Raw genomic sequence first — 22,733 nt, forward strand, 5'->3', positions numbered from 1 at the left:
CCAATAGGCTCTTTGCGTAATGTATTGTGGGAGAAGACTGGGAGGAGGCTCTTGGATGAGTAAGGATTTTGATGAAGTACATGCTTTCGCTTACATTGTAGGTTTAGCAGACAGTAGGTTAGCTTAGAGCATCAGTGGCAATGTTGCAAAGTGATTTTGATCTCAAAATATGCATTGGCTGCAACTAAATGTTTTTTCATTACACTATTTTCTCGAATAATTGATTAAACTGTCTGAAAATGTGAGCAATGCAAATTTCATTTTCCATCACAAGTCCAAAATGATGAATTCAAAAGGTGTTTCCTCTGACTAACAGTCCAAAACTCAAACAACAAAACAGAGAAAAGCAGCAAATCCTCACATTTGAGGAGCCAGAACAAGCAAATGTTTGCCACTTTTGGCAAATACCTGCAAACCGACATTCCCCTCAGCATCAGCTGTACTTCGCATGTCGCGCTAATTAGCAAATGTTAGCATGCAAGCATGGTAAACACTAGACGTGCTAAATTCAAGAATGTCATTGTAAGCATGTTAGCACGAGATTAGCATTTAGCTCAAAGTGCTGCTGTGCCTCAATGCAGCCTCACAGAGCTGCTAGCATGCTTAAAGGCTCGTAGTCTGAGTAGTATGACTGAAACAAATAATTGATTATCTGAATTGTTGGCCATTTGTTACATTGCATGACTAATGATTTCAGCACTATGTATTAGTTTACCAATAAAGTACTACCTGAATAATATTTTTGCAGTCTTGCTAGCTCCTTTTCTTTTTTCCTGTGTCTGTAATAAATGAATAGTGTTTGGTTGCTGCGGCTCTGACCAGCAATCTTCACTAATGGCTGCTCATAATGCAGGAGAGGTTTGCAGTGAAGCTTATTCTCAGCTTTGCTCACCATGTCACCATGGTGAAGAGCAGCATCAAAATGCTCCTTATTTAAATGTAAAAAAAATAAAATAAAAAATTAATCGATTAAAGAGATACTGAACATTTTATTGACTCAATTCTTGAGCCTGGACAGAGCAAAGTGTTTTTGTCAGGCTGTGACAGAGTTTTTAAAAACGAGAAACAGAACCACGTCTTTGATTTGGTACCTCCGGTGTCCATGGTGTTGTCGTCGTCCACACGGCAGGTTTCCGTTAGCGTGGTGAACAGACAGCCAATCGGGTCTAAGGGATGGCCCACCCAGCCTTCCAGGTTGGTGGTGGAGGTCACGCCCCTCTGGAGAAGCTCTGAGACAGGAAAGTGGAGAAGAGAGACCAATGTTAATAAGCCCGGTCCAGAGCAAACAAGCAACTCTCTATAAATGTGCGTGTGTGTGTTTTACCTTTCTTTTGGTGTTTGTAGATGTCCATCTGTCTCTGCTGTTGGAGGCGGAGTGTGTTGATGATAGCAACAGCCAATCGCAGTGCTTCCCTGGAGTAGCCGTGGGAACGCAGGGCGTCGACACGGGCGCATGCCGTCGGGACGTGGTCTGTGTGGTCGACAGGGAGAGACGGTGGAGTCAGGACAGCATCACACACAGACACACACACACACACACACAGTGCAGTCTCAGCAGAACGCCAGCGTGTGTCTGATAGCTGGCTTAAGTTGCAGAATCTGACAGATCTTAGCTGGAAGCTGCTTACTGCAGATACTGGCCTCAATATCAGCAGAATTACTGGTGGAGTGTGTGTGTGTGTGTGTGTGTGTGTGTGTGTGTGTGTGTGTGTGTGTGTGTGTTTTAGGTTGGCTTTCGGTGGAATTATGGAAGAGCCACAGACACTGTTGTTCCTCCTGAAAATGCACAAAACTCCTCTATACTGTTATGCAGAAAGTGTGTGTGTGTTGCTCAGTGTAGCTTAAACAAACATATAACCTGACATAATAGATGTGTGCTTTGATACAACAGGTAAATACTTTTTCCTGGAGATGAGTACTGGACGACCATTTCAGTTTCAGTGACATTTAAGTGTTCTCACACATAACTGAACAAAGTTGACTTTTGGAGAGTAAAATAATCCTATTATAACTTTGTGGAGCTGTGTGTGTGTGTGTTCACCTAGCCAGAGCGGCAGGCCCTGTGGGTTGAACAGCAGGCTCTCCCCCTCTCTCTGGTAGGATGGAGACATGTAGTGGTCGCTGCTGATGATCCTCTGGAGGTGGCTGTCCTGCCAGTGGAGGTCGCAGGCCTCCACTGCCCGGCTGAACACCGTCCTCCTCGGCCTGGACAGAGAGTCTGAGAAAAACAACACACACACACATGCGGTCACTAATAGTGTCCTGCTGTCCCACCTCACCTGTGAAAGTGTGTGTTCACATCTTGATTACGCAGCGTGTATATCTGCGTGTGTTTGTGCTGACCCTGTGCCAGGTTGCTCTGCGGCAGGGCGTTGGTGATGTTCGGAAGCTCGCTGCCATAGTTGCCGTCCTCCAGCGGGCAGACATCCATGTCGCCCCATTTCTTCAGCTGCTTCAGCCAGCTGCTCTTCTCCTCGCTCTTACAGTGGGGGTTTAACACCACGCACACCCACAACGCACCTGGGGAAAGGGTGGCGGTCAGAGGTCAGGATGCAAAGGAAGCAGAGGATGGGGAGCGCTGTTTAAGAGAGTTTGACCTGGACAGCGTCTGCCATGATGAGAGCTGGTTTGATTCTCTTAAAAGAAACTATTCAGTGCTTTCCTTTCTTTTCCTCCAGCCTCAGCAACTCAGGACTTTTATGAATCATTGTCTATAAAAGAAAAATATTGCAATTCCACAAGTCCTTTGCTCCAACAAGGGAAACTACGATTCCTTAAATAAAGGGAATAAAGGTTCACTCTTGGTAACATCTTTTTCATTACATGCTCTGAACCTTCCATACATGTACAGTTAATAATAACTATTGATGAATTTGTACAGTTTGCACATCATACAATCCATTCAATGACCATATTACAGCAAAAAACTTTAAAAGCAGGAAAGCAGCTTTAATAAAAGGAAAAAAACAGTGATTAGTGGACTCACTGATTTGTTCATTGTGATGCTTTGATTTTTTGTACTGTTGATTGAGCAAATTCAAGATGCACCTTGGGCTTTGAGGACTTTTGATCAGCATTTACTATTTTCTGATTTCATGGACTGAACAATTCACCTACTGCTGTTCCTAAACCGACTCCTAAACCCTACCAAAAACTAATACAGCAGAAAAACAAAGGCAACATCCGTTAAGACATGCATTGAGTCATGTTTTTAACGTCTGAAAAGGTGAAGAATGTGCTGCCTTTTGTTTCTAAAACCGCACTGCAAACTATCACAACCATGCCGTTACACCTAGGCAAGAAAATGTTTCACTAAATGCTTCCACAGTCATGACTATTAACTGCAACACTGCCTCCACAAAGACTAAAATTAGCTGATGAAATATTGTGCATCAGCTTTCACCAAGTCCCAAAGAGTTGTTATATGACATGAATCTAAATAATACTGGTAGAGACGACAGGCAGCTCCACAAACCTCACTGCACCTAACTCACCTGGTCTACATACAAAGAGCTGGAGCTGGGTCAGCGTCTCTGAGACAAAATGATCAGGAGCAAACCCCTGACTGTCTGGCTGTTATTTCTGTCCGTGTCTGTGTCATGATCTCCCTTGCTCACCCAGGAAGTGTTCTCATTGACCTCCTAAATGCCAAGATTGATTGCAGAGAAGCTGAGCAGCCGTATTGATCGGCAGCCTTTATCATTCGCTCTGTATTGGGAGTGAGGGGTGGGGAGAAGACAGGGCCGAGAAGGAGGACAAGCTACTGACTAGATGACCTAATAGCTTACTGACTGGATGAACATTTACCCGACAAGGTGACTGCCGATTTGTCTGAGTTAATGACAGACTGGGTGCTTCGGTCGGGCTGGCTGTCTGACCTGCAGTGACTGATGGACTGACTATCAAGCTGATTGGCCAGCTTGAAAAACTGCTAAACAAATAAGTTTAATTTCTCGGACTGTCCTTACCTAACTCATCCCAGAGCTGCCGGCACTTGTCCGTCATGCCCGTGCCCTGCTGTCTCCATAGCGACAGCCGGGGGTCTGCCATAAACTGCTCTGTGATGAGCGTCAGCATTCGGGCGCCGTTGGAGTCTCGCATTCGTAGCATCTCCCTCACCTGGAAAGACCCGGAAGTGAGTACAGGCTTAGTCACTCTATGGGATCAATAACACTTTGACCTTCTTCCATCTGGTGTTGATGTGCATCCTCGCTCATTAGAAATCAGGAGAGAAAAAAAAAAACCTTTAAGTGGCTGTTAACCTCTAGAGATTAACTTATTCACACTGCTGTTTCCACCGGTTTCCAGTTTTTAAGCTAAGCTGAGTCAACCACCTCCTGGCTCCAGCTTGATATTGAACAAAACTATATGAGAGTTAGATCAATCTTCTCAGCTGCCGGGACGAAAGGTGAAAAGAGTATTTTTCCCAACATGTAGAACTATTGCTTTAATACTTCTGGATGACAGAAGCATGTAGGTAAAATCCACACGACATGAAAATCTCCTTTGAAATCAGAATGAACTGAAAAGACGGAGAACGATTTCTTGACACGTCATCAGGTGTCAGGTTGAAAAGTTACATTTAAGATGCTATAAAACCTTCTGGTTGCCTTTTAAAGTGACATAAAAACACAGTTTGGCACTGAAATCGAGAGCTCGGGCTTGTCAGAATATAGGTCTGTTTTAAGTGGGCTTGTTTCGCTCAGATAAAGAGCACAAGGAAAAGTGCATTTAATAATCCTCTTCTCTTACTTTGAGGATTTACAAAGCTATATCTCACCACATTCAAGACCTGTTAAAGCCTTGAGTTTGAATAATACAGTTCAAGAAATCTTAAGATGACTCGGGACCCGCAGGCTCCCTGATTCTTTGTGCCATTTTCCCAGTGGGAAACCACCCTGGAGACAAGAAGTTGAGTGTTTCAGTTTCTGTGAATCCTTTTATTCTTTGACAGTATAGAAGAAGCAGAGGGTTCAATGTGAAGCGCTGGAGGAAAGAAGCAGGAAGGGATTCTGACTAAATGTAAATATACTGGGACAAAGCTGATACTAATGAAGACTTGATCATTTCAAAGAAGCATGTCACACATTTTGGGTTTGAATTTATCTGGCTGGGAATGGTCGAACGAAAGACACACTTGAGTTGCATTATGGGAAATGTAGGTGTTTCGAGCTTATTATAGAAACAAAGTAACATAGTCTAGTTCCTAATTGGTCACTGGTGTGTTCAGATGAGCTAAACATTTACACAGGGATGACAAATAAACACTTATCTCACTTATTGGTGTCTTGATGATGATAATAATAATAATATTAATCACTATAATGTAGCAGAAACAGGAAGTGGTGAGGGATACCTTAGCGAACATGGAGTTGAGTTGCTTCCCAGAGCCGTAGTACCCTCCCTGTGACAGAAACTGTTTGACCTGCTCCCTGACTTGATCCTCGTCCAGGTGCCAGCAGTTGTCATCGTCAATGCTGGCGCCTGCGGTCGGGTCCGGAGCACCTGGGAATACACACAACCACACACACATGACATGACACACTCTGATAGAAACGTACGCAGACTGAAAACACACATGAAAAACTGACCGAAACAGAACCTAGAAGCACAGTTTCAATTGAACATCAACGTCCCTCTCTCCACATCAGAGGTGGTGTAAACACAGCAATGTCTGTATGTCGCTTCCTGTTCCCCATTTACACTTGAAGAAAAATAAATAAATCATCAGACGGCGGCCATGGGAAATGGCGTTTACTTTTCATCAGCCTCACTTGCAAAAACACTGTTCCCTTAGCCCCATCCTGACATGTCATTCCAGCTCAGACCGTATAGATCGGGAGCAAGCCCATCCCAAAAACTAAGCTGAATCTCTGCTGCAGTGTTACACTGATGCTCACCGCGCTCACGTCTATTTGTTCTGCATTTAACTTATAGCGCACCGACGTGACACTAACAAAAGCTGCTCCATTTAGGCTAATGGTGCACTGCGGGAATGTTAGGCCAACTTTATTTTTCTCCTGTTCCTTCTGGGTGTGTGTCTGAGCAATACTACGGGGAAATGTAGATACGCTCAGATGGAGGAAGCTGCTTTGATCTAGCAGGAAGCGAGCTGAGGAAAGCCCAGAGATGTGTTTCCAACTGGCTGGGAGTACGCAGCAGCAAACAGCAACATTCCTCCATCAAAGAAAGCCTGGCTCCTGGATCGACTGAACTTCAACCCCCATGATCCCCCTTGTCAAACAGACAGGAAACACAGCGCGGGGCTTCCTGGACAGGAGAGCTAGGGAATGTCAACATTTAGCGAGGAGGATGAAATAGAGAAACAGATAAAGAGTTTTGTTTGGTGAAAGGATGTGTCTAGTTTGTCATTCCTCCGATGCCGGTCTGTTGTGGTTCCCCTCTTCTTTTTCATCTCAGTACTTTTCTCCGGTCCTTTCATCTCTCCTTTCCGTCTCCTCTCTCCCATTTCCCCAAGTGCCATTTCTCCTGTCTCTTCCTCTCAGTGTCCCTTTCCTTTCCACACATCTCTGCCTACCTTCTCCTTCTCGTCCGTTTCACCATTCAACTCTTCTTCTTTTTTTGGCTTTCTTCAAAATACTCCTGCCACTGGAAGGAGGCAGTCACTGGAGAGCAGGAACTAAGAAATCAAACAAACCATTTGAAGCCCGCCTCGCTGCTTTGTCGGAGTAATCAGGGTTCTGACGTATGACAGCCTGTAGGCTAGCATGCAGCATGTTTTAAGTCGAAGGCTTTTAAGTCTGGCCTGTTGCTGTGAAGATATCACTGCGGAGGGATGGACAGCACCTCAACCGAGCAGACTTTCCAACAATAGCGTCCCTGTTGACTGCCATGCATTTATGACGTTAAAAATGGGTTCTAGACGGATTTGATGGACAGGTGAGACATGAAAGTTACTCCGGAAATCACCCAATCGCACGCGCTTTCAAATCACATCATTCTGAAATCAAATATGATGTAAAAGGTGGCTCTCTCACCATGGACCTGGTTGATCTCAGAGTTGGAGGAGAGGATCTCGTCAGCCAGTTTCTGAGCGGTGGGCAGCACCTCAGTGTGGTGGGCTGTGATCAGATACTGGACCAGCTTCTGCAGCTGGTCTCTGTTCATCTGGAACAATGTCTCTGAGATGGGCAACCGCAACTTCACCTGTATCAGACACACACATGCAGAAATGTTGGTGTATCACATGTCAAGTACATACTTTTTATTTTTTAAGTTGACTTGTTCAGGTGGAGGCAGCTTCCTTGAAGAGGTGCCTATTATACACACACATGCATAGGATTTTGTTATGTACCTCGTGTTTTAGGAACTTGTATCACACTCATTATGTGTATGACATGTGCGAGGCTTTTCCAAGACATGCAGCAGATGCACGCTGTGCTTATTACCTGTTCGGGTTTGCGAATCCGGTAAAGAGAGAGCGCCACCACGTGGGCGCAATAGAAAATGTCTCTGTTGCCGCAGCCACAGGTGACGGAGGTGATCTTGCATCGGTCGAAGCTGATGGCCACCTTGTGGGTGACCTCTGGCTCTGATGAAGTGGCGGGTTCGGTTACTGTGCCACTGAGGTGAAACCCTGCAGAGACACGAGGAACAAGGGGAAGAGGAGTGAGCTTCATCATTCACCCTGATAGAAAAAGCTAACAGAGATACAGCTACCATGATCTGCACATCTTTTCCCTGCTTGAAGACTTTTCTGGGGCAATAATATTGACAAGAGAAGAAAAGATCATTAATGTTGTGTTTTTTAAGTTGTTCTACATCATCATATTTCCTGTTTCCTTTGTTGTAACTGCTACCTGGATCTTGTGTGTGGACGGCCAGGGAGGAAAGAAGCATAAGAGAAGGTGAGAAGGAGCATCTGTGGTAATCTGAGCCGCTACGAATTTATGGGGTGAACCGTCAGTACAAAACACACACATCTTAATGAGACGTCTCCAACAGGGCACGATGCCATCTGATACTCTCTCTACCCCTCTCTCTCTCCTTATGTCTCCACGCATTTGTGTGTGTGCAGTGAGAAGGGGGTTGCTAGGGTGTGATCATTTCCTGCCCACACACACACACACACACACACACACACACACACACACACACACACACACACACACACACACACACACACACACACACACACTCAGCCCCCAGGGTAGTAAAGGTAGGTGCCTGTAGAGATGAACTTTAACTCGGCTTTGCATAGCTAATCTTTAGGGCCCACACACACTGAGCTAACCGTTGAGCTAAAGCTTTAGAAATACTCCAGCGAACATGATGTCAAAAATGACGTCTAACGCCAAGCGACATCAAGCTCTGGATCTAAATATAAATTTGATGAACAGCAGAAAAAAAGGAGTCAACTGTCGAGCACCTCAAGGCTCTATTCTAGGGCCCCACACGGATCTGTCAAGTCGGGAACCAGCAGCAGTCTGATGTCCTTTAAGAACCGTCTGACTGACATCAAATGTTGGATGTCTAAAGACTTCCTCAAGCTTAATGAAAAATCATTTAGAAATAATCCTATTTGTGTTAAACTCATCAAAATGTGACAAGTTTGATAACCTGGCACCCTCCATCAGACCTCGGGAGTTATCTTTGATTCTAATCTTACTTTTGACTGTCACGTTAGTAACGCAGTGCAGTCCTGTTTTTATCATTTATGTTTCTGCTATTATTTTTACTTTTGTTTTTCCCGGTTAATTGTGCATACAGAGCTCCATAAATGTAATTCACTTAAACTTTTCTTAAATTAATTTAATTTGAATTAATTAAATAACTACAGAACAAATTAAGCCCTTTCATTCCAATGCCACAAACTGCGGGGATTCTGTTAAAGCCTGCGTACTGGAAGAAATAATGTGACGAGGAAAGAACTGAAGAGAGGGAAAGGTAAAGGTGGAACAAGAAGCTGAGTAAAAGAATGGCAAGGGAGGAAGCAGAGGATAAAGGGGACGAGATAGGAGGAGAAATGTGATAGGAGAACAGAGAATAAGGGAGGGGAGAGTGTATCTGGTCTGTCCTGTCGTCTCACTGTGACAGGTCAATTATTTATGAGGTGTGTGTGTGTGTGTGTGTGTGTGTGTGTGTGTGTGTGTGTGTGTGTGTGTGTACACATTGGATTACTGTATCTCACCAAACCATAGCAACCCTACTGCTGCTTTCACAGCTAGAAAGACAGGAGAGAGAGAAAGACATAAAGGGAGGATGAACAAGCTAACTGGAAAGCAATGATATGGCTATTTTGGGCAGGGGCTCTAAATCTCTGACAAACTAGCAAACACACGCGCGCACACACACACACACACACACACACACACACTCACAGACATGAACACTTAAATTCTGGGGTATGGGCCAGCATGGTAGAGAAGCCTAATAAGCGTGTGTTAAGCCATCTCCCTGGCAAAATCCCACAATAGGCTTTTCCAAACCGAACGTTGTGAGCATGCGCACACACGCGCGCATAAATACACACACACACGCTGTGACCAAATCAACTGCAAACTGCTTTCACTATGACAAAGAAAGAAGAACAGCTACAGGAGAATAAGGGACATTGATGACCGGTTGAAAAGGACTGATGCACGCCGTTGTCACAGTAACCGATTACTGACCGCAGTACATTCAGAAGTAAGAACTTGCTGGCTCACCACTTCCCAGCAGTGTGAGAGCTGCACACGGTTGAGATTCTCAGCCAACCACCCAGATTGTCTATGTGCAACTATCAAAACACGGACCTTCAGACACAACAACTCAGACAGAAAAAAAGCACCGTCTTTACAAAAAACAGACACAAAATGTGTGTGTTGGTTGTGCTGCTGCAGGTAAAGATAAGAACAGACAGTATGATGCATGGATTGCAGGTTGGGTGAAGTAGGAAATGCACTCATCCCACTTTATCTTTCCAGACGATCATTCAGACACTTACAAATCAAATTGTACCAGTGCTCTCTTCTCCCCACTGTGTGAAGCTCATCTTCATGTGAGGTGACATGAATGATAGTGAACACACTGAATTATGAGGATGAATATTGTATTCAATGTGGACTGGTGTGGACAGCCTGCCTCTGTCTTAAAGATCAACAGACACTGGCTAAGTTGTCATAAATGTTATAAAGTTTTCTGCCAAGAATGTGCACTTACACATTTCTGGTAAGCAAACACAGCTTGCGCGGTGATAAATAAGGCCTCCCTTCATGCATTGCTGCAGCGGGGTTCCCGACACAGAGAAAAAAAGAAGGATGCTCAGGGTCATCCAAGTCCAACTCAAACGCACACAATGTCAACAAATCCGTGCACATTCCAGCTGTAGCATGACCAGTGCAGCATTGTGCTGATTCTACTCTGTCCCTTGAAACTGCCTGTAATAACATCACACTGCTTGTGTTAGTGCATTCAACCTATGATAACTTTCCAGGGAATTGTGCTGTTGTGCAATGTCTTGGTGTCATGGATTTACTGGAAATGATTCATTTTCTGACTGGAGCCTGCAGCAATACACACACACACACGTCAAGGCAGGCCCCTCCGCTTGTTGTAGCAGTGCTATTTTTGGTCGGCGCGTGGCCAAACCATCTGAACTACCCACCAACAAACGAACATACCCGCATTCCAACTGACCCAGCGACCATCGAAGCAGCAGGTATACCGCCCAGTGATCCACTGACCCACATATCTACACGCTGACCTGGCTGGCTTCATGCCAACCAGCACACACCGAGCTGGGAGGCTTGACGACATGTCCACGCATCGCCGTAACTACCGACCACCTCAGAGACGAGACCAATAACCAACAGGACGCGACTGAACAACACAAACTTTCCAGCGAGCCAAACGGGCCATCTGACTGTGACAGGAAGGATGAGAGAGACACCGAGAGATAACAGACTGCAGCGGGAGAGAGAGGCTGATGCATCTGCCAATGAGAGACATAAAAAGTCCTCCAAATTGTTGAAATCTCTCCCTCCCACTGAGTCCGCCTGTCAAACCAATCTCTCACAGCTCATGGTAATATCATAAATGTCAGAAAAAAGGCTTTCCATTCCTTCCCCCCGTCTCTTTAATGGATATACCTGTAGAGCCAATTTGCACTAACCGCAGCTTAGTGTAAGGGAGTCAAAATTTGATCTTCCGGTGCTGAAATCATCGCAGCGGTGAGCAAAAGATCAGGCAAAAATCGGGTGGGAGTGCATTTCTTAAAAGCATCGGGGGAGCATTTGAGAGCTATCTTCCCTCCAAGCTGTCTAAATAATGTCCTGTCAGTCATCAGTCAGTTGTCTCCAGAATTCAGTTTAGCATTTCAGATGAGTGCAGAAGTTTGGATGGCAGATGATATTAGGTAGACAGGCTCTCCCACAGCTGGGTGTGCTGCTTTCTCTCTCTGTCTTGGCTTTGGACCTGCCCCCCCCTCTCTCTCTCTCCGCCTGTGTCTGTTAGGCCAGTGCCTATTGTTGCTCAGGCCACAGGGATGAATGTGATGGTGACACCGCTGCTCTTTTCACTTTCAATCAAGTCTAAAATGGCTCAGACACAGTTCACAGTCCGTCTGGCTGGCACCCCTCCCCTCTATCTGTTCCCAGTTTCACACATAATACCCACGGCATAGCCGGGTTTCATTATCTGCAAGTTAGCCGTTTTTGGCGTTCACGCTGGAGCCAAGCCTTTCCTAACAGATCAGGTGAGACTTGATGTCTGGCTCATGAGGCCGGGCATTGCAGGATGTTATGTATAGCAACACCTTTCGAGTTTCTTGTGATTGGCTGCTCGTTCAACTGAGGGAGACAGTGTGTCTTCAGCAGATGGGGATGCAATGACACTTGATAGAGACACTGCATCAGACAGTCCGCAAGCGCACGCACATGCACACACACACACACACACACACACACACACACACACACACAAAACGACCTTTTCAGAGCCTGTCTGCTTTTGTTCTTAATGCCACAGTGATGGAACAACACAAACTAGTCAGTGATATTCACAGTAGATATCAACAATCTCTCTCTGTTTGTCTCACACACACACACACACACACGCACACACACACTCTTTGTGCTCTTCTATACCAGGCTATTGGACTTGTTCGGCAAAACCGATGAATTACTAACAAAGGTGAATCAGGGGTGTGATGTGTGTAAACTGGGAGTGTTGCCAAATGCAACGATCTGGCCTAATCCTGGGGGAAAATCACATGGCCTTGTGTGTGTGTATATGTGTGGATCATGTCTTTTTGTCTGTTCTGATGAGGTATGCGTGCTTGCCCTGAAAAACTTACACACACACAGACATACACCATCTGCCGCTGACATCTTTTATGTGGAAGAAAGTGTGTATGTGTGTGTCATTTGTGGTTATTAACAACAACACCTTGGTTGTGTGTGCTGCACATCTTTTAGAGCTACACAGAGAGCCGTGTGCATTCAAACTATAATCCTCATTCTGATTCTGTTCAGTGAGAGAGGGAAAAAAAACGAACCACAGCGGTTTCCCCACCTCTCCTGTCAAACACCAGAATTCAGATTTTGCGTGTGGATTTGTTTTTAATCTGGATCAAAATATAAATTAATGCACGTGGATAGGGCTTGACAATGTACAATGTCTATTTAGGGATGCATGTGTAAGCAGGTAAAATCCTGCTGCACAGTAGCTAACGAAGCGTGTGAGAAAACCACAAAAAGTCTGACGAAACAATAAAAAGATGACAAACGACGACTGAGAGACCGCCATTCAGACCCCCCCTCACTCTGACAAACATAAATATAAATATATATATATACACACACACTGCCCTCCCTCCCTCCTTGTTGTACACCATCTGTCACTCGATGGCAACTCCGCCCACACAGAGGCCAGTCAGCCAATCAGGAGGCAGATAGCTCCCCACGCTCATAGGCCATTAACCCCTAATCAGCTGGGGAGATGGAGCCAGGCAGTGAGCCAAAATGTGCATGTACACACACACACACACACACACACACACACACACACACACACACACACACACACACACACACGTGTAAACCATAGTCTTATTCAAAGCCTCATCACAAGCCTCGCAGACAGACAGACAAAACGCTGCTTAAGGTGGATTTTAAAGTTGAAGAAGAGACTATCTTTGATTCCATTCATCCACCTTCCCCACAGAGCTGCACCCACACTACACACACTTTGCCAAAAGCCACTCCTTCATTCTGGTGCCCCCACAGCATCACCACATCCTCTGTTTGGTAAAGCAACAGGAATGAGAGGCAAATTACAGGAAAAACCAGCACAGTGCCTATGCAAGTTGTTGGTCTACCACAAGGTCTAGAACCTTTTTTTTCTTCCCCTTAAAGATGATTTGGAGTTTTGATGATTGAGGTCCATTTGCCGCTTCCAGCTCCAGCTACAAACACTCACCTCCTCGACCTGTACAACACAAACACTACAGTGGGGGTGTGTCGACACAACCTTAAACCTACAACGGCAGGCTGACTCCATGTAGTATTGTTAGTCTCATGAAGTGGGGCTGCAACAGAGACGAGAGGTGCTTTTTCTGTTGTAAAATCTCTCAAATTCAGTCTATTAAGCAAGACAGGGAATGGCCAGTTACACTCGCTGGCAGTAATTAGCCTGTGCTGTGCTGATTTACCTATCTATATCTATTTATAAACACACACACACACACACATATATATAGAGAGAGCCTAGCAAAGTGACACATTATAATTACACTCACTGAAGCATTATTGATGTGACACCAGACCTGCCTTGGTTGCTGTCTGCAATGTTGTTGTCAATACTGACATTGCACTATGGGATACAGCATATGTGTTGGATTTTTAGAAATAATATGCACTTCACAAACTACTGGTTTCATCCTAAATCTCGTACTAAGTACTAGTAGTTCAGATGGAATTTCGGACACTTTCCTCGTCAAATGCACTGGCTCATCCTCCCCAGTTACCCAGAAACTGTCTCTGAACACCTCCTCACTCTGTCTACGTCAATGACACATTACTATTTACTTTGATCAGGAATCTGCATCTTCAGCAGAAACACAGCCAGTAGGAAAAAAATAATCATATCACCAATTTTTTTCTGCGTTAATCTCACTGCCCCTTTCCAAAAGTAGCCCAGTGCAGGATCCATCCTCCTCCAGCAGCCAACACATCCCTCGCAGCCTGCGGCCCTTCCCATCTCCCATCTGTTCTGACAGCTCCAAGGTTTACACAGCACCCCCCTGCCCGCTCTCATTCACACACGCAGACACCCACATGGCCCTGCATTCAATCAGCCATCTATCTCTGCACAACAGACGTGCACACGCACACACACACACCCAGTACACTGAATCTTCTCCTCCCCTCTGCCTATCCATCTATTCATCCATCCATCATTCATCCATCCATCCTTCCATCCCTCCCTCCTGCAGTGTTTGCTGATGCGATAACAGCTGATTGATTCATTTGTGATTTCCCAGCAGCCCCATCCCAAACACACACACGCACAAAAAAATCCTTGCTAACCGCCGGGACTCATTTGTCATGATTACACTGAATTGATTCCCTGATTTGCTCCATTCTCTTGCGACGGGGGAGGAGAGGACAGGGAGAGGGGGGAAGAAAGGGGAAGAAAGAGAAAAAGATGGGAGAGAAAGGTTTTAATCAAGTCCCTTTCAGCTGATGTGTCACTGTAAAAACAAGGAGAAAGGGGAAAACTGCAGATCTGACAGAGCTGACACGGGTGGAAATCAGTAAAGGGCTGACGTGTTGGCCCCCAGTTCCCAACCCGATTGAAGAGAGGGCAACAAAAAAAAGGAAAAAAGGAAGAAGCGGAGAGAAGAAATTTAGTGGTGGCAAAAGAAGTGAAGATTACTCTAACATAAAGATAGTGTTCAGCAAAATTCTCACCAAAGAGAGATCAAGAGATGGACAGAGACCAATCAAAATGATTAGAATGAGGAAGAACATATAAGGGCTGGTATGTCCTGTTTTTGACGCACATACACACACACACAGGCATCGCACTCGAGATAAAAGCTGCAGCCTCTGAATAGCAGCGAGGGATGGAAGGAGGAAGGGATGGCACCCGTTGCTTGATGCCGTCTGAAATTCAATCAAGAACTTCATCTGTCTAATCTGAAAGCAAGCTATACAACCTGAAAGCCAAAGTGGTCCAATTCAAGACGTGCATACATTCTGCTGTTAATAGAGAGTCACTTGGTGGATTCATGCCATTGTGAGCATGTGCGACACTAGAATGAAGGTTATTTGGTGAGGAGAAAAGCCATAAATGCTGCTTTTCAGCTTTGCCGGAGAATACAGGACCAAAAATCTGAGAGCGCTGAGAGCAGAAATGCTCGCTCGCGAAAATGAGAAACGCATTATACGGAACACAAAGCTGAAGCCGGGTTGAAGTGAAGCCGAGTTAAAGGGCCTTGGTATGTGTGTGTCATGCACAGACGCTGTCCTTTCTCCACTGTGTGTAAACCCTTTTCACCCAAGGCTAAATTAGAGATAAGAAGGCCGTGTTTTTTGTTCCGGCCCGTTGTTTGCAGTGCAGAGGCATTATTGTGCTGCAGCCTTGTCTGGCCACACTTACAAAGAGACACGCAGAAGCAATTTATCAAGCTGCAAACACTCGGAGAGAGACCCATGTCAATCCCCTGCAGGTGATAAAGCCTACATTAATTGTCTGCTAGACAACTTGGACCAGCTTTGACTTTTCCCCTCTTGTTTGTTTACTGTGGTGAAGACAAAGACAATGCAACAGTGAATCCAAATATGAAGCAACCGGCTACACACACACAGGCACTTGTGTTGCAGAGATGGCAAAGCAGCAACAGGCGCGCCGATAGTTAGTGGAGAAAGGTTTGACTTTATGCAAAAGCCCTACGGTGTACCTGAGGTGGGGTCACACCTCATACGAAACAATCGCACTTGTGTTAACTCCCGCCGAAAACGAATGCACAAAGGTGTCCTAACGCCCAATCAAACATGGATATGTAAATAAGACGCTTAGCGCAAACCAGAGTGCAAATATGCCTGAAGGCTGCAAAATGAGTGAGAGGCAAGAAACAGCCTTCCTCTTTGTATCTGTGTGTGTGAACACACTGACTGAAGCTATGGAATCAAATGGTGTCGTGTTGTTTGCATTTGTCGTTTCCTCGCAGCTAATGCGGAAAATGCAGACACAACACAGCGCGGTACGATCGAACCACACCGTAGCATCTGAAGAGTTCTAGAGCGGGTGAATGTTGATGTGAATCTATGCTGTTCTACGGTCTTTACATGGACGTCTGATAGTTTGGGATGCGTTGTCTCCTTTCTCTCTGCCTCTACGTCTACAGCTGACTGAAACATGTCGTGGGAATTGGTTGCCATAGCAGTTAACGCACATTTGATGTTAGCAAAGGCATAATTTTTGGCTAAAACCGTACAATTAAGCTAAAAGCTGCAGGACTTTGTATGATCATCATCTCGAACATTTGCTGGCAGCTGTATGTGATTTCTCGTTTACCATTTAATGCACTTTTTTTTAATTATATATTTTTTGTAAAGCTTTTATGGAGATTAATTTAAGTGTTGCTGTCTGAGCTGGAAGCCTAACTGGGACTAAAACTGGGACAAGTGCAGAAGACAAACCTAAAATTACCCCCAAATGTCAGTGTCTCACTACCTTCCCTCCTCGCTGAAGAAGACAAAGCCATAATACGACACGGGCACCGACACACTAACAAGGCACACACCAACATGTGAGCATATGAAAGGAGCCGACAGCTGTAAAAGGTCAATACGCTGGATTTAACCACCAATTACCAATACATCATCTCACCGAAGACATGCACACGCATTTACACATGCAATAGCATTTTTTTTTGTTAGCATAACCACGCATACACATGAAAACACACACAAACACACATACACACATCATGATATCTGATACATGTACAGATCCTTCCCTGCAGCAAACCGTTCATCTGGAATGCATTCTGCTTATCTTTGTGTGTTAATTTAGCAGAATGTGTGTGTGCCTGTCCATATGCATCTGTGTAAGCAATGCATGCAACGCTAATGTGGTTATGCACACACACATGCACATTTCCACACATGGATTTCCTGCTTGTGTTTACGTATGCCAGGCCCGTTGTCTGCGTCTCTCCCTCTGCTGCTCCTTTGTCTCGTCTTTCTCTGTCTCTCTCGCACTTTGCCCTTTTCCTAAACCAGCCGTGGCCTTAGCCATGGTTTTTGTTTAATATGGCGGCATGCGAAGCAAAGGAACAACCATCTGCCACATGCATGCAGCCGCCGTCTTAAGAACAACAAGGGCTGGCATCACAATGCCTCTTTAGTTAGTGTGTGTGTGTGTGTGCGTGCGTGCAGGCATGTGCATGTCTGTTCTTCAAGCGCAGTCTGCAGGGCAAGATAAGTATGCATTTAAGAGGCTTATATTTCATTTCAGGAACTGAAGGAGACAAAATGGCTCCATTCTGAGTTGGCGGACACAACACAAGGAATGGCGAGGTAGCAACAAAAACATAAAGGAAAGCAAAAGCTCGCTCCGACGCCATTTGTGTACTCGCACGGACGACAGAGGCACAAAGCCGGGCATTTGTAGTTTGCGCACAAACACAGTCGAGCACAAAGCCGAACATTTGGAATGAAATCGAGCTTTATTAATCAAAGTTTTTGTTTACTGTACAGCTAAAAGCACATATCTGATGAAAGGGCCGAATCAACGTCTGAAGAATGAATAAAAGTAACTTCAGGGACATTTTCGAATAAGTGAAAACTGACTTCGGCTTGTCAAGCAGATGACACACTATCGCGGAGCCTCTGAAGGCAGACAGGCTGCACGAGCACACAAAATTAGCAAAAAATACTCAATATGAATAATTAAGCAACTTTCTGATGTTTCTGCAGTGGTTCAAAGTGGCCTCAGTACAGCATGTCAACAATATCTCATGATGTCAGCTGGTGTGCTTCAGCTTTATTCTGCCAAAGAAAGCAGCAAAAATACTTTCTGACTTCCAACTCAGACAGACAATGAACTCTGAGTTAACTGAGTTAATTTTAGATGTTAAGATTTGTTAAAGGTGAATCACTGTTTGGATTCTCAGCACACCCAGGGAAATGAAAATAAACGCGGCTTCCCGGTTAATCTGGCTGCCCCATTTACCATAGTAACAGCTAGTCTCACCGGGGTTCGAATTAAACAAAAGAAGCAGAAATTTCAGACGTGGACTCAGTTCAATCCCTGCTGGCACTGTAGGTTCCTGCAAATCTGAAAATAAATACTGCCTGTAGGTTTTGTGTGATGCTTTGGTTCCACTTCCATAGAAATTTTCTTCAATTCTTTCTGGGAAATATTTCGTCTACTGGAAAGGTCGTGACATTTGTGGTTTTGTTGGACCGTCTGCATGTCTGAGTTTAGAAACCTTTCCACCCCCTGATTAGCCTCCACCCCTACGGAGCTGATCACTGCTCTCCTTGCACAATCATGCATGAAACATGAATAATGAAATATAATGAAAACAGCTTGCAAGCCAATATACAAGCTGACGATCCACACATGCCCCTCGCTCTCTCACACATGCACGCACAATAGCTCTGCAAGGGTGAAACTCTCATTTATCCATTAGCTGAAAAGCAATCACAGATTTGCACAGAAACACACACACACACACACACACACACACACACACACACACACACACACACACACACACACACACACACACACACACACACACACACACAGAGGGGTGGGGGACTTTTGGTTGACTTCATCAAGCTCTCATCAAGCCAAGCCACCATATGGGGATGGGGCCCAAAACAGAGGGGGATTGGATTGTGTGTATGTGCATGTGTGTGTATTATAGAGACCCCCCCCCCCAAAATGCAACACCAACACAAAGGAAGCATGCATCACCAAATCAGCTTTGTCTTGCATGCATTATGACGCTACTGCTGCCCCATTAAGAAGCCCCCCCCAACACACAGACACACACACATGCATACACCCCCTGAAGGTGTGCTGAGCTCAAAACAGCTGAAGCAAAGCAATGAAGAGGGCCAGACAGTCTGATTACTACCTCCTCCTTCTTCCTATCCACACACACATTTCTCCTCACTCCCCCCATTGTGTCTTTATTCCTGTCTCTCCAATTTCTAGCTTTAGTTTCCACCCCTTCCTCTCACTCGCCATGTTAACTGACAAACCGGCACGGCACCCTGAAAATCCCCACTCCGATCACCCCTCGCCCGCCTCCTCACACACACACACACACACACACACACACACACACACACACACACACACACACACACACACACACCATGTACCAAGGCCAGCTTGCTGACGTAGGCAGACAGTCATTACATGGGACATACATTGAATTTTAATCTGGGCGTGACCTGCTTTTTCTTGCCCCCTCCCGCCACCCTTCTGGCTGCCCCCACAGAGTCAGCCTTTCAGGGGTAAGTACCAAGCACACCCCTCCCCTGCAAGCCCCGCCCACCCACAACACCCCCTCTAAGGCCCAGGCTGTAGGCCTCGAGGCTGGGGCCTCGCCTGCCATTGTTAGCCCACAATGGGTGAGAGGCGGCTGGCAGGCAGGCAGCAGCCAGGAGGCCTTGTGGAGGAAGCCATGGGAGAGGGAGGAGAGCAGCTACCAGAGGGGGAGGATAGATGGATGGATGGATGGAGGGGGTGTGGTATCCTTGCACAGGCGAACCACGCATGAGAAACCTAGAACATGAGATGAGAAGACAAAAGACGAGAGCGGAGACTCAGTGCCATTAAGTGAACCCGCCTGCAAAGTGCAGTAAAACAGAGTGAAAGGGGGAAAGTTCAACAAACTCAAACAGGCCGAGAATGATGCTAGCTACATTCACAAAGCCACTATAGCATTATACCGGACGACTCTGCCATCTGAAGCTGGGATCAATCTTTAGCTTTATTCTCCAGTGGAGGTTCATTTATTTATCTCTCATGAGAGCACCTGTCACTGCAGCCAGACTGCACCGCAAGCCCGACTTAGTGCACGGCCGCGTTCAAACCAGTTGCACAGCTCCATGAGACATCATCCGGCGTGCACTGAGCTGACCAGTCAGACACGTCCAAGGCCACATTTCTGACAAATCACTTTGGAACATGAATGGTGTGCTTCACTGTTTTATGGGGGATGAAACATGATCACTTTTAAGAGCTGTAGAATCCTTCTAGCTTCTGATGACACTTCAAACTTATAGATGTGTTACTCAAACTGCACTTCTGGATGGGATGTAATTTTCTCATTTCATTTTCTGCTACCTGTAGCGACATGCGCACACCATCGACACCCCTGCCGAGTCCCAAAGTTTGGCTTGGCAGATTTGGAATATTTGTGAACTCGGGGATCTCAACTACATTTTAAAATGCAGTTGAAGCTTAAGTTGAGTTTTAATAAAGTTTGGCTGCACAGCATGAGTTTGTCCAGACTTTTCCTGCCGGTGGGAGATGGGATTGAAGCGATTAGAGAGGTGGTTGTTGAATTGGGCATGGTTCTGCCTTTTTCTCACTTCTAATCCATTCAGAGGTGGATTCTGGTGAATAGTTAAGCAGAAATATGATGTTTTCATGACAGCCACCTGGAGGAGAAATGGGGAGAAATGAGCGATGACAGAGACAGACAGAGTTTGTTTAGTTCCGTCGATGTGTTGTATGAAGACGTGCCACACCAGGGTCAACTCTTACAGGCCAAACTGCCATTTTGGTTTAAACACATTAAGAGCATCTTGCTGTCAAACCACAGGCCACGTCTGAATGGAAAAATAATCAAGTGTACACACACATACACACACAGTCATCCAATAATGTCAACTGTCACACACACACACACACACACTCACACACTCTCTCTCTCTCACACACACACACACAAACACACAAATGATGATCCAATAATGTCAGCTGTCATGTACATAACCACACACAGACACGCGTGTGTGTGCACGAACACACACACACACACACACACACACAAGTCCAAGACAATTTGTGGGAGCAATCATCTGATAATGTCAACTGTCACACACACACGCACACGCACACGCACACGCACACGCACACGCACACGCACGCACACACACACACACACACACATGCACACAGAACAAAGGAGGGGGAGGCTGGTAAACAATGCTCCACAATGCTCTCTGGCACAGACTTGAGATTACAAAAGAAAAGGTTTCCAATCGCTAGACATTCATTCAGTCAGTCTCTCTCTCTCTCTCTCTCTCTCTCTCTCTCTCTCACACACACACACGGCTGGGGTGAGAGAGGGGGAGAGACACCTTTACGACACACACGAGGGGACACACAATACCAGACAGACCATTCTCTCACTTTCTCTATTCAGTCATTCAATTGCTCTTTTTCTCGCTCTCCCTCTCAACTTTAATGCACTTTGAAAAAAAACTTTTTTCTGGATGTATTTTTACTCATGATGAGGATTTCAGCCATTTATTTATTTAATTACTGAGTTGGTAATATAGGACAGATAGCAGGGACTGGGCTGCACTCGTTGGCCTGGCTCGGCACAGCACCGAACACACACACACACTTGCACACACGTCACATCCCATCACAATAGGCTGGATTCACACAGTGCATGGACGGCTTGAGGTTGAACCAACAGTAAGCCTTCCAATCCCCTCTGTATGGACAATGAAGGGCTAGTAACAACAACCCTGGGGCTACAGTATGGATGTGTGTGGGTATGTGTGTGAGTGCACTGTATATACAGTATATGTGCGCTGCTGGTGTGCTGGGATTTTCATCCAAATGCAGAGCTCTACCAAATGATTATCCCATTCGTGCTTCTCTGAAATGACTTTTTTTAATTAAACCTTTGTAACAGGACAATTAAAGCTCACAAATCAACATTTTCATACTAGCAATGGCAAAAATGTGTAACATGAAAGTGGTCCATCATGGGATCAGCTCATGCGGGTTTATACTATAATATTACAGAACCAAGCAAACTTAAGAAAATTACATCCAAACAAGTTTCTCTTAGCTTCAAACTAGGATGAACCTCTTTGCAGTTGTTGACAGAATCTGAAGCCTCCTGTTTGAAAGTGTTCAGTTGTCAAAAGAGTGAAGGGCCCGTATTCGTCAGTCACTCCCTACTTCCTGGTTTTTCTCCCCCTGGCACTGAAAACTGCTATTGTGAAACGTCACTTAAAGAAAAGCAACCTAGACCAGCATTCTTTTACACTTCAGTGATTTCTTTCAGCGAAATTGCCTTTGTGCCTTTGGTGTGGCACTTTTCAGACATAATGGAACGAGGCGTCTCATGAATTAGTTTGTTTCGAGCAGACCTTGGCCTTTTGCCTTCACGTGCTGAACACGGGGCTTTTATTTTGATAGCTGCGTGATGATATTCAGTTGTTCACTTCTGGAGTACGCAGATCATGGCGGCTCCACTTTTTGAATTGAACAAAGACTATTCAGGTATTCTAATTACTGGAGGGAAATCCCAGAAAGAGAACCTTTATGCCCCAACATGAAGTGGCTGACCCATTGGTCTCCATGTTGTTAATACGCGCTTGATTACACAAAAGGCATGATAATAAAGTTTGATTTGATTGGACATTATGTCTATTTGACTTCAACGCACCTCATTTAAGTCACTACTGTCGGTGAATGGAGTCTGATGAGGGTGTATTCAGATCCTGTGGAGG

At 45.4% G+C, this 22,733-nt stretch overlaps 1 protein-coding gene across 1 annotated transcript in view; it reads right to left on the reverse strand.

The window, feature by feature from the left end:
- The window catches only part of zswim5 (zinc finger, SWIM-type containing 5), a 61,885-nt gene that overhangs the window by 11,546 nt on the left and 27,606 nt on the right, over positions 1-22,733 (reverse strand). Inside the window, exons 2-9 of the mRNA XM_041949458.1 lie at positions 7,410-7,597; positions 6,999-7,167; positions 5,357-5,505; positions 3,969-4,119; positions 2,344-2,520; positions 2,042-2,218; positions 1,325-1,471; positions 1,092-1,229 (exon numbers count right to left, since the gene is read on the reverse strand). Coding sequence (XP_041805392.1) covers positions 1,092-1,229; positions 1,325-1,471; positions 2,042-2,218; positions 2,344-2,520; positions 3,969-4,119; positions 5,357-5,505; positions 6,999-7,167; positions 7,410-7,597 — 1,296 coding nt within the window. The remainder of the gene's footprint in view (positions 1-1,091; positions 1,230-1,324; positions 1,472-2,041; positions 2,219-2,343; positions 2,521-3,968; positions 4,120-5,356; positions 5,506-6,998; positions 7,168-7,409; positions 7,598-22,733) is intronic.

Source organism: Chelmon rostratus, chromosome 12, assembly GCF_017976325.1.
Source record: "Chelmon rostratus isolate fCheRos1 chromosome 12, fCheRos1.pri, whole genome shotgun sequence".
NCBI classification, from domain to species: domain Eukaryota; kingdom Metazoa; phylum Chordata; class Actinopteri; order Chaetodontiformes; family Chaetodontidae; genus Chelmon; species Chelmon rostratus.